General features: G+C 36.6%; 1 protein-coding gene across 1 annotated transcript; it reads right to left on the bottom strand.

Annotated features, from left to right (window-relative positions):
• Positions 1-2673: 2673 nt before the first annotated feature.
• On the bottom strand, positions 2674-13083 carry PPP1R15B (protein phosphatase 1 regulatory subunit 15B). The gene is made up of 2 exons (XM_060687232.2): positions 8431-13083; positions 2674-4802 (listed from the first exon to the last, which is right to left on the bottom strand). The coding sequence occupies exons 1-2, from the start codon at positions 9667-9669 to the stop codon at positions 4590-4592; spliced, it is 1452 nt and encodes a 483-aa protein (XP_060543215.2). The 5' UTR covers positions 9670-13083; the 3' UTR covers positions 2674-4589.
• Positions 13084-15036: the final 1953 nt, after the last annotated feature.

Below are 15036 nucleotides of genomic sequence, written 5' to 3'. Positions count from 1 at the left end.
AGCCGTCTGAAACTGCTGTTATGTGACACACTACTGTACTGACACTTTTATACCACATATTCAAGCCACACATTTGCTACAAAGAACATTAGAACTTAATTCACGTTTGAAAACAATCTGTAATGTCGTCTATAATTGAACAGAATCATATATATTTGTACAGCCGTATTTTCGGAATATAAGACACACCTTCCCCCCCCCAAAAGGGGGTGAAAATTTAGGTGCATCTTATACACCGAATGTACCCCGCAATGATAAGTTTTTCTTTTATTTTTTTTAGAAATATGAATAAGTATAAACCGTAACAATTGAAATACCTTTAATGGTATATGGTGGTGAAAGTAAAAAGGATTAAGTTGTAGCTTGGATAACAGCTAGAACATTTTAAAATTTAATTAGGGAAATTGTAACGATTGAAATATTTTTAATTATATATTGTGATGAAAGTAGAAATAATTAAGTTGTGATTTGGAGGATTATATGGGCAAAACTATTTGGGTTATTGGGAGAGTTTAAGATGTGAAAATTAGCAACATAAGGGGAAAGCTCTATTTAACTAGGGAATTGTAATAATTGAGATACTATTAATTGTATATTGTATTGAAAGCAGAAATGGTTAAGTTGTGGTTTGGATGAATATATGGGAAAAATTATTTGGTTTATTATTGGTAAATATAATTGATTTGTAAGAAATTGGATTGCATGGAAATAATTGGAATATTCATGTTCATATTGATTAATATATAAAAAAAGATAGTTATATAACTAATTGATTTATATTAAAATGTTGAATTTGTATTAAACAATTGTAATATTACATAATTAACCAATGTGAGGATGGATATAAAAATAGATGACAATGGGAAGGGGTATAATATAGAAGGGAAAAATTGAATTTGATTAAGATTAGAGATGAGGATGAAGGGTATTATTTTTTTTAAAAAAAAAATAGATGGCAAGAAGGAAATATAGAAATTGTAAATTTAATTGAAATGACTAAACACTGTTTAAATTTGTGAATAGGCCAAATTCTCTGTTCAAAGAAAATACATTGTATGTTTGTATGTGTTTATCTAAAAAAATAAAACATTTTTTTAAAAAAACAAAACAAAAAAGGTAGGTGCGTCTTATAGTCTGGTGCGTCTTATACTCCGAAAAATACGGTAATTTTGTAGATTACAAATTCCTTCTTTGACTAATGTCGAAGGAACCAAATAATTATTTCTAAATTAAAGACTGGAAAATTAGATCTACAATGCATTTCATTTGTACTTGATGATTCTTAAAGTAATAAACCACTGACAATTGCATTTTTTTTTCCAAATTTTGTAATTCATATTGCAGTTATACATTGAGAAATTTGTATGTCCTGAGTTCAACTGTCTGTCCCATTTTCCTTCTCCGTCCGAAGAATCCCCCCCCCAAAGCAGAAAGATTGCTTAAACAAGCTTTCTCCCCAGATTGTTCTTCTCCCCCAAGAATACCCTGGATTGATTTGTGCTGCTATGTGAAATTGGCAAGACATTCATCGCTTTTGTCCTAAGAACTTCCTTGTGCTATATGAAGTGGCTCCTGCCTTGCAGCCACCAGCCCCCTAAGCAAATGGCAGGCACCAAGATATTCCTTTCAATGTGTATTCCCAATCTTACTCTTTTGTAATCCCTTCCTCTCCAATGAATGTAAATACAGGCATTAATTTCCCATTGCTAATTATCTGAGAATAGAGGTAAGAATTCCAAAAGGGTGGGGGAAATGGCTATCAAATTTACTCCCTTTGCCCAGCTTCCTGATGAGTCAAGGAAGCTTTCCTGATGTTTGGGGTCATATTCTTCTGATGATGTAAGTGTTCAAGGGTGATTTGTTAAAACTTTTTTCAAGATTTATTTTTGTCCTGCAATTCCATTGACTTTTTCAATATTCCACAAATTTTAAATTAAGTGTTGATACACAGATAAATGAAAAAATACATATTTTGATCCCATGGATCAAATTCAGGACTGGAGAAAAATAACTGAGCAAAATTGATTTAACTCCATTTGTACCTGCCTATTTTATGAATATCTTGTACTGTCAACTCTGATCCTTTTTTTGCTATTAAGTTGTTAACGAGTTACTTCTGGGCAATTATTATGGAAAGATAAGTATATTGAGACTGCAGAGCATAACAAGGAAAAGAATTCTACATAACATTAATATGGCAGTGTCATCATTTAAATGTCATCATTTACATTTACTGTAATAATTTTGATTCATCAAAACAGAAGAGTACTGTCAGAAAGCTATTTGGAGGATTCCTGAAGGAATCCAATTTATGAACTGAATCAAGTATCATTGTTGCCAATGTTTTTAATTCTAAATATTTTGAACTTCTATTGTATTTCTCCTGCCGTTGTAAACTCTTCTGTCAGTTTATGAGCAGACACTAGGAATAGATCCAAGAGGATGAGAAATTCATTCTAGCACCCTTTTAAGACAACCTTGAATAAAGCAAATTCCATATAACATCTGATTTAGTATCATCCTTGTGTATTTAACAATACCTAGCAATTCCAAGTATTTAATAAAGTCAAATTATAAAAGCATTTCCGTGCTCCGGGCTATTTTAAGAGCTACACCCCAGTATCATAGCTGCATAAATTTCTGGACATTTTAAAGTTTATTACAATCTATAGATTAGTTTTAAAGTGTTTTATTATATACAGAAATATATATTTAAATATAAAACATAATGATACAATCAAATCTTTTAAGCCTGTATAAACAAAAAGTTTTCCGTCTCTTGTTCACCTTTCTAAAATGATACAAAAATAAAATTCTGATAGTTTTGATTTAAAGTTTTAGAATTAGTTTTTCATGCCCTGTTACTTAAATAAATTTATAAAGACATCCTTCATTGTAGCACCATTAAATCATTCTACACAGGAAAAAAAAGCCATGATTTTATTTCAGGAATCTGCACTCATTTTAAATGGCTTCAGACTGAGAAACAGTATCATCATTCCTTCCAGTAGTCAATAACTGACCAAAAAAAGACAATACTTAAAACAGTATCAAGATAGAAAAAGGTTCTATCCTCTGTGGCTTTATCTGATGCATGTTATACAGAAACTAAGTTCCAAATACACAAATGTGCAACTAAATTGGAAATGCCTCAGTACAATGAAATTTTATAGCAGCGCTTCACGGGGATCTTTTTCAGATATACATCAAGTATTCTATATATAAATCATCAAGATTATTACATATCAAAACATACTTTTGTGTGATATCAAAAATGTTTTTTTAAGGACTATTTATTTTATTAGAATTTACCTGGACTAAACCACAGAGTGCTTGTCATTATAACAAACAATTATATAAACATGAGGTCAGTAAAACATAAGATAGAAAAAAGTAAAGTGATTTCTTATTATTTGTGTTAAATACATATTGCAGCAATGGATATTACTGGTATGCCTTCCTTCCTTCTAGAAAAGTATACCTAAAACTAATGAATAACTTAAACCAATGTATTTATCCCAATAATTCTGAATACTGGATTTATAGCAGCTATTTGAAAAGCATACAATAATTCAAACATGTATTCTGACTAAATAACATTAATGATTAAGAATAATTACTGCATTAAAATATTTCTAGAACTATCCTTAGAAATGATTAAATTGCTGTAAGAATATACTGATTATTTTGGTAAGCTTTGTAACCAATCAGCATTACAAATATAGAATGTTATTTTTTCCTGTAAATTTGAAATTTCTAGAGGAGACTGCAATCAAATCAGTGTATTTTGTATTTTCTTTACTATAATGTTTACTGAGAGGAGATTTCTTCTGAAATAATAAAGCAAACTGCTGCAGAATTTTGGTGATCTCTCCACAGCGGCTGTATCCATTAGACTGGTATAATGCTAAAAATGAGGAAGAATGTGTTATTAACTACCTTAATTGGTGGTTCCTATCATTAGCAGTCCAATACTGTTTGCAATTTTATTGTAAATATACAGCATTGTATTCCAACCAAATAATAATCTCTAAAAGTGTAAGAGATACTTTTATGCAGAAGAGTTTTGTTAAAATAAAATATGTAAGAAAAAAACCAATGAGGAGCAGACAGTATTGTTGTATAAACTCATTTCAATTATAGGAAATATAAGATTATTACAATTTTCTGGTATATACAAGTACAGGGTGCAATTTACAAACTTTAAATCAGAACTGCATTGTTAGGTTCCAAACGCAATAAATATACTTGAAAATATTCCCTTTTCAAAAGTGCAAAATTTGACACATTTCTTTCTTTACATATATGTGAACGAGACAGAACACACACACAAATGCACAAGGAGGCATGTCTGGATTGGCTTTTGCAAAAATAAACTATCATTAGAAAGGACCACTTATGCACACACTGGATGTTCAAAAGACTTGTTTCAACACTGCATCCAGCTTTTATACCATATTTGTTGGCAAAGAATTGAGAAAGAGTTTTACAATTACTCCAATTCTGAGTTTTATACTATTAGAGGCAGCTTTCTTGAAAGATGCTGATAAATATCATTAAAAATATTACCCTGGATAATGAACAAGGGTTTAAAAAATATCAGATCTTTCAAAACACATTTCCTGGAATCTATTACGGATTCGCTGCCTGTGTTCTACTGTTAAGCAATATCCAATAGCATCTTCAGTCTCTTGAATTCGTTTATGGAATCGGCATCCATCACGTGCAAGCTCTTCCCAAGGTCCCTTGCGATCTTCCTCAATGCTTACATAATACTCAGTAACTTCTTCAAGAAAAGTCACCTATATAAAGTATAAAGTTATATCAAATTAGCAGACATTTACGTGATGTTGTTTTATAATATATTTGATATTAAAACAAAAACTTAAAATATCATTCATCATTTGGGAGAAGAAAATAATGCATTTTTTAATTCTACTATGCCATTGTGGAAGAGATTCTTGTATAAAATATATATTTAATTTGGTGTTTATGCTGTGGTACAATCTAATATTTACATGATGTTACTACTTTCTTGCTAAGTTATTTATTAAAGTTATCTGCTACACAGAAACTTTTCACATAAAAAAATAGGCTGTGTTTGGATGTATACTCTGATATGCTATGAATTTTTCTCAACTATGAATCATAGGGCTGGAAGGGACCCTGGTGCAACTCCCTGCCCAAGGCAGAAAGTCCTTATGCCATCCTGGACAAATAAATGTCCACTCTTTTCTTGAAAACCTCCAGCAACAGAGTTCTCACAACTCTGGGAGGCAGGCTGTTCTAATACTTAATTGCTCCCACTGTTGGGAAATTTCTTAGTTCCAGGTAGGTTCTCTCTTTAACAAGTTTCCACATGTTGCTTCTTGTCCTGTCCTCAGGAGAATATGTCAACTCCCTCATTTCTATGATTGTCCCTCAAGTACTGGAAGAAAGGTATCGTGTCACCTTCTCTTTGCTAGCCTAAATATAGTTCCCACAACTGTTCATCTTATGGTCTAGCCTCCAGACCTCTTATCATCTTTGTTGCTCTTCTCTGGACCATCTTTCTAGGGTCCCAGCATTTTTTTTTTGTATCTTGATGATCACAACTGGATGCAGTATTCCAAGTCCACACTAGTGTGGTATAAAGTAGCACTATTCTGATGATCTTGATGCTATTCCTGTGTTAAGGCAGCCTTGAACTGCATTGGCTTTTTTGGCAACTGTAGCACACTTAAACCTAGATCCATCTCACAGTTACTGCTATTGAGCCAGATACTATCTATTCTATACGGTATTTAGTTTTTTCTGCTTAAGTGCAGGATCTTACTTTTCTCACCACTGAACTGCATCTTATTGGAAAGGCCCATTTTTCTTGTTTGTCAAGATCCTTTTGAATCTTGATTCTATCTTTTCAAAACATTAGCAATTCCCTCCAGCTTGGTGTCATCTGCAAGTTTGATGAGATCCCCTTTAATCCCCTCATCTATATCATTTATGAAGATGCTGAAGAGCACTGAGACCAAGAAAGAACCCTGAGGTACCCCACTGCATGCTTCTCTACATGTAGATGTAGTTCCAATTAAGGGCTACATGCCGAGTGCCGTTGACCAGCCAATTATAAATCCATCTGGTGGTGATACTGTTCTATCTTGCCAAGAAGTAGGCTGTGTTCTGTGGTCTATTGCTATTGTTCCTAAATTAACTTATGACTTGACCTGATTTGTTGCTTCTTCCATGTTAAGCTCAAATGATTTATAAAAGCACTAGAGTTATATATGACATTTGTTTGTAAAAAGAACCCTCAGTTTATAGCAATTAAAGTTTATTGCAATTAAGCCATTTAAGGAATCAGGACAAAGTATATTAAAGTACTGGTCCATCAAAATGTTAAAACAGCAAAAATCTAACCAAGAATTATCGTAATTCCTCTCCCTTTCCTCATTAACAGAACACAATTTTACCTTTACCTACTTTACTTTGCTTAACAATCTTTCTCACTTCTTCTTTTGTAAACCGGTCAAAAGCTTGTATTTAAGTGGTCCTAAAACAATTTGTCCTATATTACTTGGCATTTTAATGTAGCACTAGGGTTATGCATAAAATCATTCCACTTCCAAGATAGTACCTTCATACAAAATGATAAGTTACATCAGCTTCTCCCTCTGTGCCTTATCCTTTCTTGCCTTTTACATCATGCTACAATTTTCTCTAGGGTACCATTACCAGGTCATGTAATATTATGCTATATATTGCATACAGATCTTCATTAATTTTCTTGTCACTAGAAAGATACACAAGGGACTTGAAATTTGTTTTGAAAGTAGTCACCAAATGATTTACAGGGAAGAATAATCTAAAATACACAATTTTACATCTTTAGGAATTTCTGAAAACATGTTATTTTATGACATCTTTATTCCTTCTAGTTCTAGACAATATAAATTATGGTAGATACAAGCTGTATTATTTAATACAGAAGGCAAAACTAAAATAGCAAAAATGCTAAATTATCATTAGAATAGGATAAAAATCATAAGATTAATCTATCAACCAAGGGGAACAAAGAGTTCTAGAAGTGCACCATCAATGGGTCATATATATTTAAATTATAAGCAGTAAATCATTAACTTCATTTTTTTTACAGTACTCCACTATACTGCTTCATAAAAGCTAGTGCAAACTAGTGGTTAAAGCAAAAATAACATGTTTTGGATAATTCAGGATATTCCCAACAGCTGTCATGTCAACTAGAGCATATAGTAGTCATAGTTCAAAATATGTGGCAGACACCAGAATGTCTACAACTGGATAAGCATGTCCAGTTAATGTGTCTGTATATAAAAACATATTTAACGCTGACATCAGACATAAAGCTCACTGGATGCTCTTTGACCAATCACCATTTCTAACCCTACTTTAGGTTACAAAACTGGAGTTGAGGTGTGATTTGTATTTCTTGAGGGTTAAGAGATTATAACTGTCTTAATAAAAAGTAGATCCCTTATGTTAAAATCATGTTACATATGCTGTTATTTTTCTTTATAAAAAGAAACACTGCAATGAACATTAATTTTCAAGACTAAAATTATATATCAGATAAAAAACATTAATTCCATTTTGTCAATCTAAGAGCAATTTACCACAATGACTTTTGCAGAATATTCTATTTCAAGTATGACTAAATAATATAATTAAATGCTCTTTTGAAAAATTTGAAAGTCATCCTAGGGAATTTCATGTGTTCAACCACACAGAAGTACTTTAAGCACTATATTATCTGATCACTGCTTTACCAAATGGAGTTACAAGTTATCAAGAGCAGGCAGCTGCAAAAAAACATACAAACTTGCACTAGATGGTACCACCTCCATAACACATCAGCTGGAGGAAGGAGGGAAGAGATCTTTTAATATGGCCTCAGAAAAAGCAAAGCAGCTGAATTGTGATTTTGTTCTAGAAAATTTGTACATAGTATGAGAGAATCCCCATTTAAATCAAAGAGCCTGGCTTTTTTTGCATGAAATGCCCCATTTGTTGATTTTTAATTAAATCAACAAAATAAAGTAATTAAAATACAAGTATTCTTAAGAGCATATGAAAGGGGGAGTCTAATTTTTCTTTAAGAAAGATCTCAAAATACTTGAAATTTTTAAATGCTTTTTTAATTATTATTTTGTTGTATTAGCAAACAGAACTTTAGCTATTACATCTTGGATCCCTGAGGCCAAATCTCTCTCTCAAAAAAAGGGCTTTATAATCTGAAAACAATGAAGCAATTTACTAGGAGCTGGGATAATGCACTTTCATTAAAAGTTCAATCCATTACTTAAACCATACGCTTATCTTTTGCAAAGGTTATCCCAGATTTTTGCATATCCCAGAATGCACTATTGAATGAATCTCTCCCAACGTTAACAATATACAAGTAAAAAGTAATCATACCTTTTTCTTCTTCTTACACTTTTCCCTAGAGAGGATGCCATACCTCGAATTTTCAGTGCCTCCATTATCAAACAGGTGAAGCTGACAGCTAAGCAAGATACTACGTTGAGAGGGGCTAAGGCTTAAACCCTTCGATCCTTTCAAGTCACTTTTCCCTTTCTTTCCTGCAGTCTGAAATTGTGCCTTAAAATGGAAAGGGTTATAAGGATCGTCCAAATTAATGAAAGAATTCCACAATTTCAAATTTTCAGATTCATCTAGGCTACCAGACTCCCATTCATCTTCCTCACAAGAACTTTCACTCCATGAGGAAGATTCCTCTACCACCTCGCCTTCATTTGACTCTCCTGTAGACCCTTCCTCTCCCACATTCTCAGCAGTCTGCATAGCTGCCGTGAAATTCCACGGGTCGTATGGATCGGGGCTACAGAAAGAGTTCCACAGATCATTGCTTTCTCCATCTTGGCTTATTTCCGACTCTGAAAGGGATCCTTCACTGTCAAAGCCATCATCATCGTCGTCTTCCTTCTCCTCTTCCTCATACCAATCCTCCTCCTCCTCGTCTTCATCGTTGTCCTCCTCCTCGCTCTCATCCCCGCTGCAGGCGCCCCCCAGAATGTAATCGATCAACTTGTTAGGACAGGCCGGTCTGGCCACCACCGGCAGGTCGGGTTCTACCTCGGAGCTAACTTCCACAGCCGCTTTCCGCTCAACGCCGTCTCTATCCAGAGACTGAGAAGCCTTCGCGGGATCCCGCTCTTCTTGGGCTTCCCCACCACGCTCCTTTGGGGCCCAGGCCTCCCGCAGCTGCTCCTCGACTTCCAAGCTGTGGTAGCCGCAATCGGTGTCTGGCTCGTCGAGAACGGCTTTATGCGGCTGCCACGGGGACGGCTGCAAGATCTCGGGAAACTTAGCTCGCAGAGGTCCGGCCACGGAGTTGTTCTTGTCGGTGCCCCCCAGCACGTAGGAGGTAGAGACCACGCGCAGCTGATGCTGAACGGCCAAAATCGGAGGCAGGCCGGGCGTCTCCCACACTGGCACCGAAGTCTCCGGCGCGGTGGCGTGGACCTCGGAAGGCAGCCAGAAGAGGGGACTGATAGGACCGGGCAGGAGGCGCTGCAGCAGCTGTGACAACAGCCGCAGCAGTGAAAACGGGGCGTCGGGCTGAGGGGCCGGCAACGAGGGCGGGCAAGCATTAAGGCGAGAGGCCGCCTGCTCTCCTTCCCTCAGGGGCTCCATGGGTGGGGTGCTTCCTTACCTCAGCGCTTCCACCCGAGATGAATAGGCCGCTTTTGTCGGCCTGTGACAGTTGTGGGATTTCTAAGCGGGAAAAGGCCTCTTCTTCCCGAGCTGGGCCATGCCATTTTTTCAGCGAATGGCAGCGACCCTTTTTGGCTTTTCACGGCACGTTCCGCGAGAGGAATAAAATGGCGGCGGTTGGAAAAGGGAAAGAGCAGTTAAGGCTGAGGGCGGAAGACCCTTTTCAGGAGGGAGCGAACGCGCAGGCGCCCATTTCGTGGCGAGGAGGAAAAGTGTAGCCTCTTACAGTTTCAAGAAGAGAAGCAGTGAGGTGGGTGGGGCTTCCATCACCATCCGGGTAATCTAGACATCCTTTGACAGTTTGCGATTAGTCAAACGTAGCCCCGCCTCCGGTCGAGAGGGAATAGGGCTAATTGGGAGGTTGCCACTGCCCAGGATTGCATCAGCCAGTAGTTTTTTTTTAAAGTAATGAAGGATCAGAAGCAGTACAATTAGCAAATTATAGTGAAGTCCTGCATTGCATTGCATTACCAACCTTCAGTCTCAAAAGACTATGGTATCATGCTCTGGAAAGAGGTCCTAAAACAGCATGTGGTGTGACTAAAAAGGCCAATTTGAGAGTGGCAATTCCTTCCACACTGAGGGCGATACATTCCGTCCTGCATATCGTTCAGTGTAAACTTTATAGTTTCGCTTGACTCAAGAAAATTTGATTGCTACCTTTGCCGAAAACAATTTAGGAGATATCCTACCTACATCTTCTGTTGTTTTCTTCAGTTAGAATGAGACCATCCCCAAGATGTTTGGGGAAAGAAAGGAGAAACCCACAACTGTTACAGGAAAACCGAACATTGGATTTGTTCTCAGATTATACATCAGGATTGCTGGAGAGTTTACCAGCATTCAGAATTGGAGCACTTCATTGCAAAATGTTACAGAATTCTACTTCTCACCCAGATTTCCAAGTCCATTTCTAAATGGAGTTGGGTGTTTTATTTCTTGCTGCTACTTGCAGGTGAACACATAGGCTGTGTTCATATAACACTTCAAGCTCTAAACCAGGCTAATAAACCATTGTTGTGGTCACATAACACAGGCAGCCAAAACATACCGCCCATATTATGTCTTGAGTTGGCCTGGTTCATACACCCTGCTAAGTCAGAACATGATCTAGCCATTATGATTTGTAATCATGCCTTATAATTTGACATTGTGCAAACCTGTGAAGCCTTTATATGAAAAGTTTAGGAAGTTTTGCAAAATTTTACAAATTGGTGCAAAGGTTGGGTTGCTCAGCAAATAATAATAAGATAGTAGTAGACAAGACCTCAAAGGTTGTTTAGTTTGGTGGAACCACTAGATAAGCTAGCCTTGTTTCAGAGATAGCAAAGAATCAATTGAGATTTTAGATCAAAGTTTATTTGAATTCACTATTCTGCTTCTACTAAAAATTAGTGTGCAGCTGGAGATTTTGTATATTTTCTTTATTTACCGAGAACCATATTTTAAAGCTATCATCCAATGTAGTTTTTTTAAAAAACAAACTCCAGTGATATTTAAATTTTTCTTTTGTGTATTTCATTTGGTGTTGATTCTTTGTGACTGCCTTGACAAGTCCCTGCAGTTTTCTTGTTAAGATTTCAGAAGTGATCTGCCATTGCCTGAGAAGAATGATGGGCCCAAAGTCACCCAACTGGCTCTATGCCTAAGGCAGGAATTCATGCTCTCCCACTTTCAAGCTTGGGGCCTTAATCACTACGCCCATATTACTTTGTTACAATCTTAAACATATGGTTAGAAAAATATTCAGAACATTAACTTGTTCTGAATATACAAGACCCGCATAATAAAAATTTAGGAAATGTTTAAAGAATAAGCCATTTCCGCAAAATACTTTTGAGATTTTGACATACTTTTGGTATGTTAAATGATAGTACCGATTAGGCAAGCACTAATTACATGCTTTTTAATCTCAGAATTTAGTTGATGCATTAAAAATCTAATGAGATAGTTGTAATATCTGAAGAGCCTGGTGGCGCAGTGAACTAAACTACTGTTAAAGTAGTATTTAGCTGCCAGCTGCCTGCAATTACTGCGAGTTCAATTCTCACCAGGCTCAAGGTTGACTCAGCCTTCCATCCTTTCGAGGTAGGTAAAATGAGGACCCGGTTTGTGGGGGCAATAAGCTGACTTTGTATGAGGACCCGGTTTGTGGGGGCCAAAAAGCCCTACTAAGCAGGTATATACAAAAGTATGAAGGCTATTGCTTAAAAGCATTGTAAGCCGCCCTGAGTCTCTGGAGAAGGGTGGCATATAAATCAAACTAATAAATAAATAAAATAAATAAATAAATAATAAACCTTCCATCTTACCAAAAAAATATACTAATAGATGTTGTAGGAAGCCACTCCCCACTCCTAGAAGGAGGAATATTTTGGGAAATATTTAAAAAGGCAGGATAGAATATTTCCCTAAATAAGAAATGAGGAAAATCTTATGCGAGGCAGAAACCAGTCCCAGTTTCCCTGCCCCAAACAGAAACTGAAAAGGCCAGCTTTTAGAAATGCAGGTTTGGTAATCCATTCATAAAGACTGGGTCAAGACAGAAACTTGGATAAGCAACAACAAAAGGTTGACAGAATTAGCTCAGACAAATACCTAGGACAGTGATGGCTAACCTTTTTGCCATCATGTGCCAAAAGTGGGGGGAGTGCAGGGGGTTGCGCGCGCACTTGCCCACACCCATAATTCTATGCGCCCCCCCAAACATGCGTGCGTGATCCACCCACATTCCCCTTGCTTTTGGCACGCGATGGCACAGTGGGCCCGGTAGGCCCGTTTTTCGCCCTCCCTAGGCTCCAGAGGCCTCTGGAAGCGGAAACGGCCTGTTTCCCTACATCTGGTGGGCCCAGAAGGCCCGAAAATTGGTTGGCCGGCATGCACATGTACACCAGAGCTGAGCTCGCGTGTCCACCGATATGGCTCCGTGTGCCATAGGTTCGCCATCACGGACCTAGGATTTGCATTTCCCCTTTTGCCTATAGAGCCAGCCATGACCAGCTACATGACCCCATAGGAATCCAGAAGGTATAAAAACCCACCCACTCTCAACTCTATTTGGTCGGCTGGCCCCGAATCACATGTGGTTGGTGGTTCTGCTTGATCAATAAAGGGAACCTTTCTTTCCAATCAGCCTCCATTTTCTTTCCAGTGCCTTTCTCCCGGCTTGGATCTGGACCTGGACTTGGACTGGGATATTTCTTCCACAATGTGAAACTTGACTTTCTTTCGATCTGTGACTTCTTTAATTATATCTACCTTTCCTTAGGAGAATATTTTGGCAGCTTATCAAAGAATGCACATATTTTTCTTGTTGGATTAAATTCTTTGCTGCATTTATGCAAGACTGATACTTTTTGTCAAGTTACTTTTGAATTTCATTATTCACTAAAGATATGTGAGTATGTGTAAGCATTTCAAAGAATGATATATTCAGACATTGATACACAGATACATAGTGTATACATTACTAATGCAACAATTTAAAAAGACATATTAAAGGCCTGGATAGAATCGGGTAAAATCTTTTATTCAATGTTATAAACTGTTTTGCGATTTAGACCTCACTAGATAATTAGGAAATTCAGTCAGTATTTTAATTCGAGGCATCCTCCTTATGTTCTGATTAGTATGTTCATTCATTAAACATCAACTTGCAGAATTTGTAGGATATGTTTACGAAAACACATTTCTATTATTGTGGATTAATTACATACATATCAAATAACAAGTACACCACTGACCTTTTTATCTCTCTTAGAGACTAGGCACTTGCCTTAAAAATAAAAAAAATTCAATATTAATTAAATCAAGTATATAGGGAGTAAAAAGTGTGATCTATTAGCATCCCTTCTGTGCCGTTCTTGACGTTTGGAGGTAGTTTAAAGTGACAAAATAATCTACGGCATATATTTTACCACTTAAAAGATTTAATATGTCCTCAGATGAATCTCAACCGTACTCATTTTTGGAGTGCAGATGTTAACATGCCACATAAAGCCTGGGATGAACCTCAAACTCATGGAAAATTTGTATGATGGCCAAGAGGGTCATTGGAATTATCCATTATTATTGTTTTTTATTTTCCTATGTTATAATACTGTTGCAATAGCTGTGCAATCAATGCTATAGGTGTCATTATGTTGCTAGGTAATTAACACAACCTTAGATGAGCCTTGTGTCAGTCATAAAAATCATCCCACATTTCTACAATATAAGCAAACCAAAAAGCTTTTAATTTTCTTCTTGTAACTTGTAAAAATTGTATAAATTGCACTGATAAAGATACTCTACTACTACTGAAGGATCCCCAAAAGGTACAGTCAGATGTTGAATGTTAAAAAGAAGAGAATGTGCTTTTTGTTCTTTTGAGTTAAATTCTGTAAGGGGAAAATTTTTTGATTTTGGTGGTTGGGATGCTGTGTTTTCAGTTATTAATATATCCACTGGTATACAGTTTTTAAAAGCACAGTATCTTCCAATACAAGACTAGGCCAGGGTCACTGGCAGGGGAATCCTGGGAGTTGATGTCCACCCATCTTAAAGCTGCCAAGGTTGAGAAACCTGGAATAGGCAATTTGTTACATTATCTATATATGTGATCAAAATTCAGATGCTTGGCAACTGCATCATAGTTATGACCATTGCAGTGTCCTGGGGTCGTGTGATCCCCTTCTGCCAAGCAAAGTCAATGGAGAAGCCAAATTTACCTAACGACCGTGTTACTAATTTACAACCGCAGTGATTCACTTAACTGTGGCAAGAAAAGTCATAAAATGGGTCAAAACTCACTTAACAAATTTCTCACTTAGCAACATAAATATTGGGCTCAATTGGGGTCATAAGTTGAGGACTACCTGTAAATTGCTAATCACATGCAGCTTAGTATTTTATTCTTATACCCACCTATCCAAGAAGACAAAAAAATCAATTTGGGATAAAAGGCAATAACTTTCAGGAAAGATAGAGGCAGTGGCAGGCAACATTTAACTAATTATGGGCAGCAATCTTTTTGTGAATGGGCAAGTTGCCTCCAGCAGCATATGTCAGTTACTCTTTATCATGGTTACTGATCAGAATAATAGTACAATAATATCAAAACAGAATTAAAATGTAAAACACATCATTTAGTCTTATTCAAAGAAGAGGTAAAATGACTAAGTCAATTGGGGGCAACTTGGAATGGCAAAGATAATAAAACCCTATTGCAAACTATTCTTAAAACTATCTTAGAGCATAGGGAGATTAGAAAACCTGTTTTGCTGGTCTCTTTTTCAGGCTGCTACT

The sequence above is a fragment of the Pantherophis guttatus genome, chromosome 3 (assembly GCF_059756535.1).
Source record: "Pantherophis guttatus breed Tessera chromosome 3, ASM5975653v1, whole genome shotgun sequence".
In the NCBI taxonomy this organism is placed as follows: Eukaryota; Metazoa; Chordata; class Lepidosauria; order Squamata; family Colubridae; genus Pantherophis; species Pantherophis guttatus.
Note: the sequence above shows the minus strand (reverse complement) of the source record. Positions and strands in the feature narration are given on the sequence as shown.

What these genes read in the sequence shown, in the direction of transcription:
- PPP1R15B (XM_060687232.2), bottom strand. Translation starts at nt 9,669, where the DNA reads ATGGAGCCCCTGAGGGAAGGAGAGCAGGCGGCCTCTCGCCTTAATGCT. An exon ending in AGTGTAAGAAGAAGAAAAAG is followed by an intron (nt 4,803 to 8,430) that starts GTATGATTACTT and finishes TACTTTATATAG; the next exon opens with GTGACTTTTCTTGAAGAAGT.